At 45.2% G+C, this 19,583-nt stretch overlaps 1 protein-coding gene across 1 annotated transcript in view; it reads left to right on the top strand.

The window, feature by feature from the left end:
- Fam20a (FAM20A golgi associated secretory pathway pseudokinase) overlaps positions 1-19,583 on the top strand; it is a 50,936-nt gene that overhangs the window by 23,297 nt on the left and 8,056 nt on the right. The window contains exons 2-4 of the mRNA XM_031350465.1: positions 14,855-15,039; positions 15,893-15,943; positions 17,480-17,558. Coding sequence (XP_031206325.1) covers positions 14,855-15,039; positions 15,893-15,943; positions 17,480-17,558 — 315 coding nt within the window. The remainder of the gene's footprint in view (positions 1-14,854; positions 15,040-15,892; positions 15,944-17,479; positions 17,559-19,583) is intronic.

Below are 19,583 nucleotides of genomic sequence, written 5' to 3'. Positions count from 1 at the left end.
AGATTCTGTAAGAGGCAAGTGATTGAAGACACATTTCACATAATTGAATTGGGTGGGACCCAGGGTGAAGAAGGAAAAAATAAATAAAAGATTGGCATCTTAAAAGATCAGTTGAGAGGCTAGTGAGTAGCCTAGGTGCAGGAGAGATGCAGCTCAGTTGGCACAGTGCTTGCCAGGAATGTATGAGGCCCACCACCACACAAACCTGGACACAGTGGTGCACACCTTAGCTAGATGGAAAGTGTGGAGCCATCGTGAGATACATCCAACTCTGTCTCACGCAAACAAAGAGACTGTTATCAAACTTGGGAGTCACAATCTGTGCCCCTAGTTAGGTTGAGCCACCCATTCTCAAAAAGCCAATTAAAAGAGCCAAATTAAAAATGAAAAGCAGGAAAAAAGATGGATTCAATGTGGCCACATATAGAAGAAAGACAAGGAAAGCCAGTGAGCCCCTTATGTTCATCTATGTCCTGAAATGAGATTAAAGTTTACATTTTTTTAGATTTATCTTTATTTTATATGTATGGGTGTCTGCCTGCATGTATGTCTGTGCACAGTGTGGATATAGTACCCATGGGGGACAGAAGGCAGTGCCAGACATCCTGGAACTAGAATTTGAGGTGTTAGAAAGCCAACATGTGGGTGCTGAGAATCAAATCCAGGTCCTCAGGGTGAGCAACCAATGCTCTTAACCACTGAGCCACTTCTCCAGCCCTGAGATCAAATTTTAAGTAGAGGGCCAAGGATGTGCGCATCTGAGCAGTCCTGGCGAAGGTGTGGTCTCGCCCTTCGAGCCATCATTATCTGGATTTCAGCCTCATCCTGTAAGATGGTCTGACAAGTCCTTAGAATTGTTTGAAATCTCTTTTAGAGAAACAAAGCTTCGCCCATCTAGCTTGTGTCTTTTCCTTCCCCCAGGATGAGATTCCTGGGGGAAATTCCCATGTCTTTGGGGTTTGCATTTCAATATTCTGATAGTCAGATTGAGAGACACACGTTTCTCTTCAGAATAGAGTCGTTTCTGCCAGGCTGTTTACAAGGCTATTCAATTATCCAGGCGAGAGAGATGAGTTATCACACAGGCTACTGGAAGATATGCAAAAATAAAAGGCTGTGGATGCAGAAGTATAGAATGTGGAAGGAAAGGGGGTCAAAGATGCCTGTGTTTGTGCAGCCAGGACTGGGGAACAGAAATAATTCTACATTGTTGGAAGAGCTCACATTCTCACACACACACACACACACACACACACACACACACACACACACGGTGGTGGAGGGGGGTGACAGTTCTCTACTTTCCCTTCCAGTTCTGTCCCCATAGTTCTTCTATGACCACCATCAGAAAATGCAGTGCATTCTTATCTGTCTGGATTGGTACCAAAATTATCCAAAAGGGTCTTATCTCAGCACAGAAGGAATGATACATATAATAAAAGCAACACATGTGTCCTAAAATCAAGTGTGGAATGGGAGTGTCAATCCTGGCTTTTCTATTGCCTCAAGACCAAGAAATGCAGACACCAGGAGATGCTGCTAGAACAGAAGCTGTGTGACCTGTTGCTAAATGTGTGAGGAGCTTGCCCCAGCCTGTGTAAACCTCCTAGATCCTCCTGGAACCCTCTGAGTCACTGCTGTCTTCCCTCAGAGTCTCACAGCACCTGCCTGGTTCGTACCACACCCCAGTGACTCTTCTCTCCAGACTCTGAAAGGAAATGGAATGCACTGGTGCCCTCAGCTCCTAGAATCCCATAAAGCTAATGAAAGTCCAGGTCCTGTGTACTCCACCTAAATCTCACCTCCAGGCTGCCATGAACAAGCTACATCGAGACTCTGAGGTCAGCTGGATGATCTTCGACCTTGAAGACATGCCAAAGCTTGCAATGATGGCGGAAAACCCTGTGGCATTTATGCGGCCCCCTTAATTGTGGGGTGCCCCAGGGATTTTGCTCTAGCTTGCAAAGCAGGCTGCTTCTAGTTACCCCATAGAATTGTGGTTCTGAAATTCCTCCTCCTGGTTTCTGGTCTTTACAACTGGTAAAAATAATAATTAAAAATAACAGCCAAAGGTTAGAGATGTAGTTCAGATGGTGCAGGGCTTGCCTAGCATGGACAAAACTTAGGCTCTAAATCCAGCACCTCAGAAACCAGGCATGTTGCTGCATGCCTGCAGTCTCAGAGCTTGGGAAGTAGATGCAGGAATGTCATCAGCATTCTTAGGTACAAGTGAGTTCAGGGCCAGCCTGGGCTACCAGAGACCCATGTCAAAGAAAACAAAAAAGTCTAGGGTGAACTCACTATTTGGTTGGATTTTAATCCTTGTGGTGGTATTCATGGATGTAGCGTTCAGGACCTCCATTTTCCACAGGAGGTAAACTGAAGCTCTGGAACAGTGAGCTGTCACTAAGACTGTCTTGTTCTCAGTTTTTTCATTTGCAAACTGTAGATAGGAATGGGCATCTTGTCCAGGGGTCGGAGGATCATCTGAGATATTGCTGTTCAGCAACGGTACTAGCCCCACCCTCGAGTTGGGGGGTGGGGGAGATGGTACATGCATGTGCTGTGCAGGAGTGTACTCGGAGGCCAGAAGAGGAAGTGGGAGTCCTGTTGGATTCTGTCTCTGCCTTACTTTCTTGAGACATAGTATCTTAGCGCACCTGGTGCTAGGCTAGAAAGCCAGCAAACCCCAGCAATCCTCCTGTCTCTGTCTCAACCCTGGGGTAACAGACATGGACATAGCCACATTCAGCTTTTGGCACTGGTACTAGGGATTTGTACCCAGGTCTCCTGGCTTACATAGTAAGCACTGTCGCCCACCAAGTGATCTCCCCAGAGCCCAGAGTCAGCACTGTTTGACACAAGCATGTGTCCTTTTCTGCGATAGCACTCCCAATTAGCTCTTCTTTGCCTCACTATGTAGATATCACATTGTGTAAATATACCACACTGTGCAGATACACAAAACTGTACAGATACACCACACAGTGTAGATACCACACTGCTGTACAGATACACCATACTGTGTGTACACACCACACAGTGTGGATGCCACACTGTGTAAATACACACTGTGTAGATTCTATACTGTATAGATACCATACTGTGTAGACCCCATACTGTGTACACACACCACACTGTGTAGACCCCATACTGTGTACACACACCACACTGTGTAGATACAATATTGTGTAAATGCCACAATGTATACATACACCACGCTGTGTGCACACAACACATTGTGTAGATGCCACACTCTGCAGATACACCACACTATGTAGATTCTATACTGTATAGATACCACACTGTGTAGATCCCACACTGTATACACACATCACACTGTGTAGATGCCATACTGTGTGCACACACCACACTATGTACACACACCACACTGTGTGCACATACCACACTGCATAGATAGCACACTGTGTACACACACCACACTGTGTAGGTACCACATCTGTGTATACACACCGCACTGTATGCACACACCATACTGTGTGTATACACCACACTGTGTGCACATACACCATACTCTCCTCATCCCAGCAGGTGTCTAGACTGGCCCTTGTCATCATTGTTGATAAAAACAGACCTTGTGCTTCACTTTGTCCTATTTATTCTTCATCCAGAGTGTCATCAATAACTTGGCAATGGAGATGTGGGTATTTGAAATGGTCCTTGAAGGAGCTATCAAGGTAAAGACTAATGTGAAGACAGTCTGGAGTCTTAGGTCCTTTCCCAAGGAAAGGACTGTCAGGGAAGAAAGAGCAATAACTATAATTTAGCCTAGAGATGAAGCAAGGATTAATTATGCAACGGTGGCATTGTGACTGATGGGAGCGGCACCTCCCATGATCACTTGCACATAAGAGAAGAATAAGGAAGTGATTTTGATTAAAGAAAAAAAAAACAAAATCAAAAAAGGCGAAGCTGGACTTGGTGGCCTGCTCCTGTGATACCAGCACTTAGCAGAAAAATCAGAAGTTTAAGGCCAGACTAGGTTATGTGGCAAGACCCTGTCTTGACAAAAGTAAAAGAGGAAACAAGTCGGGGAGGGGACCCTTAATAATTATAGATGTGGCAAATGAGTTTCAGACCGTTGCTGGACATTGTAAGGCAGAAGGCCAGCTCTGTCCTACCATGTATGGGCAATGTAAAATAAGAGCTGACATTGTTTCTGATTCTATTCTGTGATACGTAAGGAAGATCTGAGTCTTTCAAAGGACAGTAGACAGAAAACCTGTGGGAGGAAGGTGTTTCATTGAAAGAGACATGAAGTCCAAGCATGCCAGCTCTACTAAGGTAGACAAAAGATGTCACTGGGCCATCTGGTGACATCTTGCTCTCTGATTACCTTTCTCCCAGTGGTGACAACTATAGGGAAGGTTTTCTGGCTACCAGCATTTTCTCATTTATAATCTCTTCCTCCTTCCTCCCACGATAGGGTGTCATACAGCCTGGGCTATATTATTTTTAAATCATGGGAATAATAGTTTTAATCATATAAAAACAATGGGGAAAAGATTCACAACCCACTACAAAATTGTCAAAGAAATACTAATGTCTCTTGAGAAGAGGTAGAAAGACAGCCTCACTTATAACAATAAAGACATGCAAATTCGGAGCATACCAAGGTACCACTGTTGACTTATTAAGTTGACAAAGATCAAAAAGGTATAATAACACGTGTTAAAAACAGTCCCGTACCATGAGCAGTGGGAATGGGGAATTTGAGGATCTCTAACAAAGGCCTACTTTGCCTTTACCACCATTATGTCCCTCTCTAGGAATTAATCACACAGATGCACTCTCACACGTGGGAACACTGCCTGTCAAACCTCAGAATTTTAGGGAGTTATACCATGCCCTTGGGTTATTATAATAAAACCCTATAGGATGGAGGGCTTATACACAACAACGTATATCTCTCACAGTTCTGAATGTTTGGGAAATCCAGGGTCAAGTGAATCATAAAAAACACTGTCTCACTGTGTCTTCACATGGAGGTGGGGCCGGACTAGCTCTCTGGGATCTTTTTTCATAAGAGTATTAATCCCAGTCCTGAGAGCTCCACCCTCCCCCCAAAAATGGATCACCTTGTAAAACCCCACCCTTGGAGAATTGCTTTCAACATATGCATTTGGAGGGGCACAAACACCCACACCAAATGTGTCCATTTCATTTCTGTTGCCGTTATAAAACATCCTGAACAAAAACCTATTAGGGGAGAAAAGGGTTTGCGAGGCTCAGAATTTCAGGTTACAGTCGATGATCGTAGGGAAGACACAGCAGCACGAAACAGATGGTCACAGCTCATCCACCGCCAAGAGCAGCCAGGAGCAAGGGCCATGGTCACAGCCCATCCACATCCAAGAGCAAAGGCCATGTTCACATATGTCCACAGCCAAGAAAGAGCAAGCACCAAGCTACCTGCTTCCTTGCTTAGCTCTTAACCACCTTTCTCTACTCTTAGACAATGCAGGATCCAACCCAATGAAATGGTCATACCCACAGCGAGAGTGGGTCCTCCCACCTCAATTAGCAATAGAGACAAACCCCCACAGACACACCCACAGGTCATCCTGACACACCCACAGGTCATCCTGACACACCCACAGGTCAGCCTGACACACCCACAGGTCATCCTGACACACCCACAGGTCAGCCTGACACACCCACAGGTCAGCCTGACACACCCACAGGTCAGCCTGACACACCCACAGGTCATCCTGATCCAGATCATTCCTCCATAGAGGCGGGCTTCCGGGATAATTCTAGGCTGTGGCGAGTTGACATTTAACACTAACCATCACACCGCTGCAGGTTAATTACACGATTTGCACACACTAGACTATAACCTAGTTCTTAAAAAAAATATTCTAAATAGAGAACTCAGGCACCATGGTGCCTGCCTGTAATTATAGGGAGGTCTAGGCAGAAGACTGTAAGTTCCAGCCCTACCTTGACTATGATAGCAAGACCCTAGCTCAAAAAAAAAAAAAAATAGACTTCTGTATACGGAATTCAAAAGTTGCCAAGGTCTTTTGGTGAGAAGGAAGAACGCTTTATTGTGTGGACCTTACGGCACCAACGTATTTAGAAATAAAGGCGAAAAGCAGTGAGTAACTGGCGACATCATTTGCCTCCGGGGAACAGGGATACGAAGAACTGTCTGAGATTTAAAGTTCTGAATTATGTCAACATGTTTTCTATTCTAAACTAAGTAAGTAGAAAAGAAAAAAATCCAATATTTTACAGTGCTTCTTACCCAAAAGGGATGCAGTGCTTTTTAAGGAACATTTACCAAGGGAACTTCATCTCTGCCTAGAGAAAGGAACACACAGTGGCTTTCCAGCTCAAGGTTATGTGACTTGTAACTAAGGTGTTTTATTGAGGTGGGCAGCAACCTTCTGGGGAGTGTTTAGTGCCTGGGGCTTCGATTCCACGCTGAGTACTTTTTCCCTTAGAACTAAGGTTAGCTTCAAAACCAGGGGCACTCTTGTGATCTTACATCCTGCTCCACAGATCTCCATCTTACATGAACAGGTTTTTTATATATCTATTTAAAATAGAGTGATGACTCTAAGTCTGCTTCCCCTGGTACTTTGGGGTCCCTTAAACCTTCCCTTCTTCGCACCATGGGGCTGCTTCTCTGCCATATCATCTCTGACATCACGTCTGCTTAAACAGCATGGCTTCTTTTCCTATCCATGGTGGCCCGGATCTCCCTCGTAAGGGTATTTCTTCCTGTGATTGACCCAAAAGAACTACTGTGCAAAACCACAAAGCAAGGGGTGTGACCTTGTCTCCGTGTCCTTTGAGGATGCAGACCTCGTTAATATGCAGGTATGGGAGGATGCCCTGGTGCCTTAGTTTCTGATGTAGAGGGAACAAGCTAACTGCAGCTTCAAGGATATTTGGCCATAAAATAGTATTCTGATCATCCAGAGACACGGTTACTGAGACACCCACAGTCTTCATCAGCTGCCTCATCTATAGCTCCTTGTCTGCAAGGTGGTCTGGGGTGGTCCCTTCCTGGAATAGGTAGAGTCTCTTTTTAAAAGCTTTCCTTATGCACAATTTAACCTGTTGCAATTAAATGCCTTGGATGCAAGAATAAGTAAGAGGGTCCCTGTACCTTTCATGCATTCCTCAGGAAAATCTTATCGGTGTCCATCAGAACCTGCCAAGGCCAGCTTTGTCATTTTCCCCAAGCTCTGCCATTTCTCTTATCTGGTCAGCTTCGCTATCTCATACCCAGCTACAAGCCCTCTTATTAACTGCTGCCCTATGAAGCAACCCTGTTAGAACTTTGCTTTTCCCCCCACCAAGCCTGAAAAGTAGGGTTGCAGAAGCAAACAGATTTTCTGTATATTTACCATTTTTTTTTTTTTTTTAGTTTTGTAAGGACACCACCACCCTCTGACAGACTAGATCTGGCCAGCCGGCTTCTCTGAGGGCGAAGATGCTCTAACCTGTAACATTTGCCAACTGCCATAGTGTAAATACTCTGACCGCGGTTGATTTTGTAGCCAACTACATGTTACCTGTCTAAGTCATCTCTCCAGCGCCTCCCCACTGGCTGGCTACCCCGAAGCAGAGAGCGCTCAAGCTAAGCCTCCGCAAGAAAGAGATTTCTCTTTGCAGCTTTCCTTTGATCACTTAAAATATTCACAGAGGAGGACATCACAGCAGCATCCTATCTTCCTCCTGAACAGCAGCATCACCAAGAAAAACGGGACTCCAGCTCTGGCAAGGGCCCGCATGGCCAGCCAGAGAAGCCTGGACCCGTCACCTGACAGTAAACTGTTCAGAGGCAGTGTGGGATGCATTCAATTTGCCACTCATGGGTGCTCCAGTCTGGATGCTGTGCCCCCTAACTGTGTCCCCTAACTTTGGCTGCGGCTACAATCTATTTGCCATCACTTGAGAAAACGCAACCTCATCCCCAAACCAAGCTGGGCCAGGAAACCCGTTTCTCCTCCTACGCAATCCTGTTTCCCATGTTACTCTGGTTCAGGGAGACTGCCTTGGCGGGCCACTTTCCGCTCCTTCCAGCAAATCCCCAAGAGAGTCTAGCAACACACAGCTGTAGCTTCCAAAGAGTCCTGGGAACTAGAGCCTGACAGATTTGGGGTTTTATTTTCTTTCTCTCTTTTTTTCCCTCCTTAAAAATAAAATGTTAATAAAGGAAAAGTTGGCAAGAGACCTGGTCAACAATTCGCCCTCTCCCTTGATTTCTATAAATTGCTATGTCTAGAAAACTTTAATATTGGTCGATTTTAGTAATTATAAAACTAGTACACGTGGGCCATTTGTTGGGGAGGACGAGGGGGAGGGCAAGGGGGGAGGGATTCACTGGCCTGCAGCTGAGCTTCAGAGACCTCGCCAGCCTGGGTTCCCTCCCTCTTTTCTAGGGAGTCTCCTCTCTAATTTGAGAAACTCCTCATTCTCCTTGCTGCCTTCAGCCTACATTCTTTGCTCATTTCTGCTGCCCGCCCAGCTTGACTTTTGCTTCTGAGTACTTCTCAAGGCTAACCAAGGGCTCGATCTTGTGAGGGGAAAAGATTCAATCACCATTTTTTCTACTCTTGGAATCAATGTCTTAAATAATAAGAATGCTTCATTGTTTTGTCTCTTCATTTGTAGACTTTCCCCAGCGTGTCAAATCAGCATGGTGGACGGTGGGCTTTTAATGTTGTTTCACACTGATAATGTTTGTTCTCCAATCGGGCAGCGAACTCACAATGACTGTGAACTTGTTTGGCCTTGCATGAGACGGCAGTTAATCCAAACGAACATTTTTTTTTCCTCTTTTTAAAAGGAGATGCTTAATTGGGATAACAATCTGGATTTCTAGCTTCCTTTGGAAAAATTCAGAATAAATTACTTGCCTGAAAGATGTTCCATGAGAAAAAAGAAAACCACTCATTTTGTGCGCAGCTCTAGTTCCAAAATATAGATCAATATCTAGCTCTCAACAAACATTTGACGGATGAATGGTGTCAGCTCAGAACAACACTGAGCTAAAAGTGAACGCAGCTGCTCCGTCTTATCTGGGAGTCTCCTCTCTTAATTTCAACCTCCTGCCTTCAGCCTACAGTCTTTGCTCATTTCTGCTGCCTGCCCAGTTTGAGAACGCTTTGCTTCTGAGTACACATTTGTTTCGGGCATATGAATCAGTCTGTCCTCTCTGTGATTGTTATAAAGTTTATATGTCTCCTGCCCAGTGACCCCAGAGAATGCAAATAAGAAGTCTATCCAAAAGTTAGTTAACTATTTTAGGGACAAAAAAGGAGTAGTCTGAAACATTAAATCATCTATATTTAAGAAAATAATATTAGATCAAGTATGTCAGTGCATGCTATAAGCTTATATCCTCAGCATTCGAGAAGGTGAAGCAGGAGAATGTCAAATGCAGGGATGCTTTGATGTGATAGATAGATAGACAGAAAGACAGACAGACAGGTAGATAGATGATAGACAGATGATAGATAGATAGATTAGATAGGCAGACAGATGGACAGACAGATACAAGCTGGAAAGAAAGAGAAATGAAGGGAGAGAGGGAAAGAAATTTAAAGTATATTTTTGTTTTGTTTTGTTGTTTTCAAGACATGATCTCTATTTGTAGCCCCAGGTGCCTTGTAACTCACTACATAGACCAGGCTGGCTCTGAACTTACTGCAATCTGCCACCCTCTGCCCCCTGGATGCTAGGATTATATGATATATTTTTTTAAAAAGTAAATAGAAATATATGCTTAAATTAGTAGTGTGCAACTTTTCAGCCTCTTTGTGAACAGCGTATGTATCATTTTCTACTACTTTGTAGAAAGTAGCTTAAGCTTAGAGCTAAGCAGCACCCATTTTGTTCTGAAGGTCAGAGGTCTAGGGGGACATGACTTGATCTCTCACAAGATTACAATCAAGGTAGACTATCTAGAGCTAAGGGGTCCCCGTTGGTGCACTTCCTATTGTTGATAGATTCCATTCCTTACTCAGCCCTCAGCTAGGAAATAGTCTTGGTGTTTGTGATAGGTTGGTGTCCTTGGCCTTGACCTGTGCAGTCAGAGGTTGGTGGTCCTTGGCCTTGACCTGTGCAGTCATAGGTTGGTGGTCCTTGGCCTTGACCTGTGCAGTCAGAGGTTGGTGGTCCTTGGCCTTGACCCGTGCAGTCATAGGTTGGTGGTCCTTGGCCTTGGCCTGTGCAGTCAGAGGTTGGTGGTCCTTGGCCTTGACCCATGCAGTCATAGGTTGGTGGTCCTTGGCCTTGATCTGTGCAGTCATAGGTTGGTGGTCCTTGCCCTTGGCCTGTTCCACCTTCAGAGCCAGCCACAGTGGTTCAGTTCTTCCTAATGCTTTGTTTTCTTCCTGCCTTTTCGACTTGCTGCCAGCCAGAGAAGACCTCTGCTTTTAAGGGACATGGCAACAAAGCAGAGAGAGCTTAGCAATAGCATTCAATGGTACCACAGAACATTGCATGACCACAGTGGCAAGGAGGCGTCAGACAGAGATTAATAGTCTACACTGTGGGACTCTATGACAATTCTGAGGATAAGAATGGAGTCATAGAACAGCTCTGGGAATGAGGTCACGGAATGTGTGAGGCCAACCTTAAAATACTATGGATGAAAACATTCTCATATTTTCCAGAGCTGTGAGATATGGTGTTTTATTCAAAATACATTCTGCCTTTGGTTAAAATAATAGAAGAGACACATCTACAATGAGGGTAGTGACTGGTCCACTCTCCCCTTCCCTGGGCAATCTAGAGCTAAGGCCTCACACTTTATTCTAGATGTCATAAATAGGAGAGGATGAGCAAACATTACTACCTCTATCCATTTAAACCACTATAACAAAAGACCATATACTGACTCACTAGCTCATAAACAAGAGAAATTTACCTTACTTATCATAATGTTGAAGGCTAGACCTTCCAAGATTGGCATGCCAGTCACCGGATGTCTGATACGTCCCTCTTCCTGGTTCATAGGCAGGTGGCTTCATGCTATCACACTGCACATTAGAGGACGCAAAGCTTTCTCTCTGGGGTATCTTTGTGAGCACTGATCTGATTTAGGAGGTCTCTGCTTTCTAGAACCATGCATCTCCAAAGGCTCTCCCTCCTAATAGCATCACTTAGGAGGCCGGGATTTCAACATGTGAACTGGGGGAGGGGCAGAAACATGCTGTCCATCAGAATAACTAAGATCGTAGATTGACCCAAACCTCTGGTCTTGGAAGAATCATGGTAGGGAGGGGGCAAAACTTAATATGAACTTGTAATAATGCCAAGATCACACAATCACTATCTTTGAATCTCTTGAGGTCTATCATGTAAGAAAGGAATGTGCCCTGCCCAACTTCAGGACCTAAAATAAAACTCATTGATGAGAGGTATAAGATTTTTGGCTCCGTGTTGGAAGTGCTTTCTAAGGGAGGTGGATAGATTGGTTGAGCTAATCTTCTTATAGCTTGATGCTCTCCCTGGCACACTGCTTCAGAATGAAGAGGTGACAATTCGATAAGAATGACATAAGGAAGTGGAGTTGGGCTAGATGAGCCTCTATACTCCTCCTCCCCTCCTCTTCCTCCTCTTCCTCTTCTTCCTCCTCCTCTGTCTTCTCATGTGATGTCAGGACTCTTAATTGATCATTCCCCATCTTATTCTTTGAGACAGGATCTCTCACCCAAACCCCGAGCTCACTCATAGTTAGTCTACCTAGCTCACTCATAGTCAGTCTACCTAGCTCACTCATAGTCTACCTAGCTCACTCATAGTTAGTCTACCTAACTCACTCATAGTTAGTCTACCTAACTCACTCATAGTTAGTCTACCTAGCTCATTCATAGTTAGTCTACCTAGCTCATTCATAGTTAGTCTACCTAGCTCACTCATAGTTAGTCTACCTAACTGGCGCTCTCCTCAGGGATCCCCTGTCTCTGTCTTCCAAAGTTAGAACTACAGACCAGACACCACACCCACCCAGTGTTGATACAGGTTCTGGGGATCTAAACTCTGGCCATCTTGCTTGTTGAGCTAATGGTTTAACCTCTGAGCCATCTCATACACCTTCATACACACATTTCTTCCTTCCTTTAAAAATAATAAACTGACAGGGCTCCACATAAGCTCAGGCTGGCTTTGAAATTGCTATATAGCTTGAACTTCTGATCCTCCTGCATCTACCTCCTGAGTTCTGGAGTTTCAGACCCATGTCATCACACCCAGTTTATATAGTGCTAGAGATCAAACCCAGGCCTTCATGCATGCTAAGCAAATGCTCCATGAATTGAGTGATATCCTAGCTTCCTTTTGAGTTCTTTTCAACCCCAAGGTCATTATTTGACAATGACATCACAACACCTTTTACAACTGCTTCTTTGGTCCAAATTCTCTGCTTTTTTTTCTCTCCTCTACCAGGAACACCTTTACTTGTTCTCCGCCATGATGGTAAAATGGTACCATCTAAAATCAGTTTCACCTCATCCTGTTTGCCACTTTCCTATTTTCACAATTAAGTTTGAATAACAGAAAGTAGAAAGTGTAGATGGGAAGGAAAAATGGTAGATTGTGCAAAGGCACCAGTATAAGGCCAGCAGAACTTTGAGGGATGACCACCTGGGTGAGACTCAGGAAACAGGAGCTAAAGGCCAAGGATCAACCAAAGGATACGGTACGGGAAGGATAGGGGCGCTACCAGGCTATGTCCAAGGACAACACAAGGTCATAAACACAAATGAAAATGGAACACAAGGAATAAGGTTAATGTAACAATCCCCTCATGGTTAGAAAGTCAATGGAAACCATCTTTATAAGATGGCAGAGCTTCAAGACTCAGAACCTAGCTAAGCAGGCAGCCTGATTTGGCCCTGGGTGGAAAAGCAACTCTCAGAAGACCAAACAGACAGTGAATTGAAATGTCAAGAACAAAAGACAGCAGAGACCCAGAGGGGTCAGCGTGAATATTCAATGCCAGGTGTAAGAACTTCCCCCAAGGACTAAAGAAACCTTCTTCCGACATCAACAAATTGGAAACCTTGTCCCTCAACACTGGCCTTTGAAGAAAGAAGTCCAGATGTGGAGAGGCTGATTCCTGGATCAGAGCATGCCCAGATGAACAACCTGATCAGGTCCCAGATGTCCAGGGTCAACTACTACACGGGACAGCTTGAAAGCCTGATAGAAATTGAATCTGTCACTGCCTCTTCTAGGCTCCTTATACACATAAGAAAATCACTTTCTCGAATGTAAGAGATAATAATGAATGTCTTTGATCCGTGGCCTTCTTTTCCAGTTAGTTTGGGGGGTTATTTGTTATAGGTAGAGGAAGTACAGATTGGTATTTTGTAACCAACCCTTGGATTCTTAGCCAGTATCACTGCCACATGGTGCATGGTTAGGTCCTGGAAACCTGGCTGGGGCAACAGGAGAATGAGGAAACAACAGATAGTGAAGAAATGACAGATGTGTGCGCAGAAAAGCTGCGATCAGGTGGGTTGTGCTCACTCTGAGGAAGGGATAGCACCTGCTATGCAACCAGAAAATTCAGTTTACTATAGACAGTACGAGAAAGAGGGACTGGCTAGGCTGGGTGGTTAGTTGGGAACACTCTCAGGTTGCAGTCATCCCGGAAGAGGAAGTAGAGGATGCACACACTGGTCAGTCATTCATAAACACTCAAATGTGAACCATAGGAAAGCATCCCCTTTCCTCTGAGACTTACCTGAGGAAGAGCCTGCCTCTGTCAGGGGTAGAGGGGAAAACATGGCGGTGTCCATGTCCACAGTGCAAACTTACTCAGCATCCATCCATTCTCCACATATCATTGAGCTTTGTTTTCACACTTGGCTGAAGAAGAACTCTAACATGAACCTCAAGAAAGGACTAGGGCTCCAGGAGCATCGAAAGAGCCAGAGGACCAGGAGGACTGCTGTGAACGTGTCTTCCGGACAGGACAGGCATGCAGCACCCATGAGCTCTCAACAGCACAGCGTCCAGAACAAGACCTTCAGAAGATCACACCAATCAACATGCCACTGTGGATGAAGGAAGGGATCTCAAGACCACAGCACAACGTCAGTAGATGGCTGCAGAGGGATGGAGAGCTACTTTTAATCAGGGAGAAGCCTCCAGATGATAGGTTACCCATGCCCATATGTGCTGCCTGTGCCCTGGACTACTCACTGCCTGACCCTACCTCCTTCTGCTCTCATTTTTGTAGAAAAAAAAATCTATTGAAAGATCAGTCAGAGAACACCTATTCATCCTTTTCCCTGACTCCAGGACCCACATCCTCCATTCCCTTTATCCTCACCAATTGCTTTCTCTCTCCCACCTCCCTGCTTCTTGGGGCATAAATATTGAGAGAGAGAAGAAATGCAAAGTGCAGTCAGGGTCTCAAAGTTAGGACATCCCCACTTCTACTCTGAACTACCTGCCTTTTCTTTCATGGATCTGCACAGTTTGTAACTTAGCATTTATGTTTTTATGTAACCATGTGACATGAGTTTGTAACTTAGTATTTATTTGTCTGTATGTAACCATGTGACATGAGTTTGTAACATAGTATTTATTTATGCCTGTATGTAATCTGGAACATGATTTTTCTCATTAAGACTAGAAGCTCTTTGAGGCCAAGGAGGGAGCAGGTGCTGTTTAATTAACCGTGGTGTCCTAAAAGCAGCATAAATCCTGACCTGTAATAGATGCTCATACACCTACTGAATGAATGAATGAATGAATGAATGAATGAATGAATGAATGAAGCAGAAAGTGCTTCCTCGGGTCTTTGCATTCCTATCCTACCAATTCAACAGCCAAATCACTCTTCTGCCTCTTCCAGACGGCACAAGATATACAGAGAACAATTCAACCTCACCTCCTTGGATCCCCCGCTGCAGTTTCGACCAGAGGCCAGCTGGGTCCAGTTCCACTTGGGGATCAACAGCCACGGACTGTACTCCAGGTCCAGTCCTGTCATCAGCAAGCTCCTCCATGACATGAGACACTTCCCCACCATCAGTGCTGGTGAGGTTCATGGGGTCGGCCAGGAGGGACTGACTTTCTCCCAGAGGCTCAGGCTCCAGGAGCAAGTCAAGGGTTACCACCATGATTATACAAGGCTAACAAGCAAATCGCATTCTTTTTGAAGACTGTATCGCCTTAATCACATCACAGAGACCTAAGGAGATGGTCTGCACTCTTTTTTTTTTTTTTAAGATTTATTTTTATTTTATGTATATGAGTACACTGTTGCTATCTTCAGACACACCAGAAGAGGGCATCGGATCCCATTATAGATGGTTGTGAGCCACCATGTGGTTACTGGGAATTGAACTCAGAACCTCTGGAAGAGCAGTCAGTGCTCTTAACCACTGAACCATCTCTCCAGCCTGTTTTGTACTCTTTAAAGAAGGTGGTTGTCATTTTTTACTGAATGTTCCCATTGTAACAGGAGCTCTTTTCTTTTTTTTAATGCCATTCTGGCATAAATATCATCACTGCCATTTACAGTTGTGGATCAACAAGCTAGACAAAGCCAGTGCTGGAGCTAGGATTCAAACATAGGTCTACTTACCCTAAGTTTGTGCTTCCAAGCGCCTATGACAGGACATGCTACATGGGAAGTTATCAGCGGAGACAAAGCTAGACCAAGAATGGCTGGAGTATATGGGCAAGGGCTAGAAAGCATGGAGCCTGGGATAGGGCAGGCAGAAGATTGTAACCCCTGGACTCTAAAACATGGCCATCTGGGTGCTTGAAGCGATGATTCCCAAGCTATATCAGTCCCTCCTCTGTGGGCTAAGGTCAGAGATGGGAATCCATCTTAGGGCCAGCTCTCTCTGGATCAAGAAATGCTGATTATTATTCTCCTTTGCAGATTACAGCCAGGATGAAAAAGCCTTGCTGGGGGCCTGTGACTGCTCACAGAGTAAGTGACAGGACTCCCCACCTCCAGCCAGCTTCCAATGGGCTCTCCCTGATCGATTTCTGAGAATACAACACTCTCCGCAGCTACCCACAGTAAAAGGCATCTTGAAATCTCCAGGGAGCATCCTACTGGTCAAAATGTGGTGCAGAGCCAAGTAGCATCAGCAGCTTCATTAGGGAGCTTGTTAGAAACACAGAATCTCCGTCTCTGCTCCCATTTTCCCAATCAGAATCTGAATGTTGATAGAATCTCCAGTGATTGGAGTAGGATTTCAGATCCAAGAGGCAATTGTACAGGACAATGGTTCCTGATGTTGCATCTTGCCCCTGGGAGCTTTAGAAAGTACTGTTGCCTGGCCTCTGCCTCCAGACGTCTGGGCTCAACTGCCAAGAGGGAGGGCCATGGCAACCTTTTTAAAATATCTCATGTGGTTCTCACGCTACCGAAGTTGAAACTTAAATGTCAGACAGAATGGAAAATCCAGGAGAAAAAGGTAACAGAGCTCCCCTCTGGGTGCTGCATACTAGTTTCAGGTAGGTCTGAACAGGGAAGCCTACAAATCGCCTCCAACCCTGAGTGGTCTCGGTTATTCACCTAGATGTGCTGAACACAGTTTCTATACATGCAAGAGGTGGCACATCCTGGAATCCCAGGGTTTGAGAGGTTTAAGCAGGAAGATCATGAGTTCCAGGTCAAACTGGGCTACATTAAAAGGTCAAGGCCAACCTCAACTACACAGCAAGATTCCATCTCAAAAAGTGAGGGGAGGTAGGGAAGGAGAGGGGAGGGGAGGGCAGAGGACAAGAGAAGAAGGGAGAGGAAGAAAAGGAAAGGGAAAGGGGAGGGGAGGGGAGAGAAGGGGAGGAGGGAGGGAGGGGAGGGAAGCAAAGGAAAACGGGTACAGAAGAGACATGAAAAGACACAATGAGTCGGGGACAGGGGAGCGGAGGCAATGGAAGAGAAGGGAAGATGAGAGGTTAAGCAGAAGCATAAACATCATGATAAATCTTCAAATTCACAAATTCTCAGGTCCCTAAATGCCATTCTCAAAGAAATACTGTTGTAAAACAGGAAGCAAAAGAGTTCCCGGTTTTGATTCCCAGCACCACAAAACAAAATAAGCTAAAAGCAAGAATTTTATAAACCCTAGACCTAGCACAGGCATGGAAGCTTACATGGGGAGCCATTATGGACACTGAAGCTTGATACAATGGACAATGTAGTGGGAACCTACGAGATCACAATTGAAACCCAAGGAAGAGAGGTCCAGTCCCTTTAGGAAAATAGTCTACCAGGGGGATTGGGGTGGTGTTCAGTGATGTCTACTCGGGGAACCCTATGTTACCTGGCCTCTTCCCAAACTGACAGAATGAGGTACTGGGCCCCTCTAAACACATGGGCCACAGCCTGACCCGGTAGGCTTTGCCACTCAGGCTTTGCAAAGTTTTTGGTGTCTTTTTAAGTAGCAGAAAAAGGCTGGGTTTCTGAGTGGCACCATAGCCCACAGCTTAGACATTAACCTTCTACCCCTCACAGTTGTGAAACCCAGTGGGGTCCACCTGAAATTGGTTCTGAGGTTCTCGGACTTCGGGAAAGCCATGTTCAAACCCATGAGGTAAGTGAAGCCTTCCTCACCGGGGCCCCTGGTGGCAACCCTGGGGGAGCTTTGACCAACAGGTAGTAAAAATAACCTAGTATACTCATCCCCATCTGCCCCACACATAGAACTCTTTTGGTGACAATGATAATAATCAAAAACAGCAATAGCTAATGTTTTATTGCTCTGAACAGACACCGTGACTGTAGCAACTCTCAAGGGAAACATTTAACTGGGGGTGGCTTACAATTGCAGAGACTTGGTCCATTATCATTATGGTCAGAAGCACAGTGGAAGGCCAATAGACCTGGTGCTGGAAGATCCAAGGGTTCAATATCTTGACCTGCAGGCAGCAGGAGACTAGGCCACACTGGGCATAGCTTGAGCATAGGAGACCTCCAAGCCCGCCTCCACATCCATCGACACACTTCCTCCAACAAGGCCACACCTCTTAATAGTGTCACTCCCTATGGGGCCAAGCATTCACACACATGAATCTAGGGGGGGCCACACCTATGCAAACCACCACAGCTACTCTCACTGTTGACTTGGTCCCTCAGCACCATCGATGCTACACACACTTCATGAAGTGTGCGTTTGAACACCAACAACAGTCTCATGAACCTCACAAGCCAAGGGTTGATGTAACCTCTACACTGAGGTGAAGCCTGTGAGAAGCCAGCTTGCCCCAGACTCCATACAGTAAACAGCAGGCCCAAGAAGTGCAGTAAGCAGCTAAGCTGACTCTCTCCTACTAAAATGAACCCTCACCCTCATCTAGAGCTTACTTCACATGACAATGCTTGCTTTGGTTGAAAACCTAGACATTAAGAAAGGCTGCTCTATAGTCAAGCATGTGTTCATATTGCTTTATATTTTATTCATAACAACAGCTGCCTTTGGATTTCAAGTACATGCATATGGGTGTGGTGATGGGTGTGTGTGTGTGTGTGTGTGTGTACTAGCCCCCAGTGGGTCTGAAGACCAAAGTTTGGCTTCCTTGGAGTAAGAGCACAATGCCTTGGCTCCGGAGAATCTTCCTCTTGTGGATGACATGCATAGGAAAGAATGTCCCCATGAAGGGTTCCATTGCTCATAGCACATGTTCCTCTAAACTTTTCTGCCCTCCAGTGCTGTTTATTTGTGTTAACTTAGACCGACACTTTCCAGAGGACCGAGAAGAAATCTCCTGAATAGCCCAGTCACTGGGTGCAGCAGAGACTAGAGACAGGAGTAGACAGGCTAGAGACAGTCTTGAGTCTCAGTCTCTGAACTAGGGAACAAAAGCAACTCTTTAAGGACAAGTTTGGAGTAGAAGAACAGCATGCTGGATTCCCTTTAGAACTTTGAGCAACTGCCATGTCTAAGTCCCATTCTCTCAGAGTCCAGTGGGCTTGCTCCAGCCCCATTCCCCAGGATCCCAAGGCCTGAGCAACCTTCAGAACCTTTTAGATAAGGAGTTTACTTCATTAGAAATGCAAAGGCCTGGGCTGGCGAGAAGGCTCAGTGGGTAAGAGCACTGACTGCTCTTCCAAAGGTCCTGAGTTTGGATCTCAGCAACCACATGGTGGCTCACAACCACCCATAATAAGATCTGATGCCCTCTTCTGGTGTATCTGAAGACAGCTACAGTGAATTACACAGGAGCGAACGGGGCGGAGCGAGCCGAGGTCCTAAGTTCAATTCCCAGTAGCCACACACATGATAGCTCATGGCCATCTGTACAGCTACAGTGTACCCATACACATAAAATAAATCCTAAAATAAAAAAAAAAGAAATGCAAAGACCAAGCTGTTTATCCGATTTAAATATACAACCACTGAAAGAAACATTTGAATATCATCTGTTCAATTTGTTGATATTTTTAAATCCCTCCACGGAGCAAATAAAACAATACATGAACTTAAAATGCTACTCATCCACACATTTCAATATCAGTTGCCAAAAGTACTTAGCTCTATCCTTAGCATCCCTGGAGTCAGGCTGAGTGTCAGGGTTAAGCCAAGAGTCGGTTCCTTCCTCTCCTCTCTCCTTCCCTCCCC

Source organism: Mastomys coucha, unplaced genomic scaffold (genome assembly GCF_008632895.1).
Source record: "Mastomys coucha isolate ucsf_1 unplaced genomic scaffold, UCSF_Mcou_1 pScaffold5, whole genome shotgun sequence".
NCBI classification, from domain to species: Eukaryota; Metazoa; Chordata; class Mammalia; order Rodentia; family Muridae; genus Mastomys; species Mastomys coucha.
This window is presented reverse-complemented; position numbering and strand designations above follow the sequence as displayed.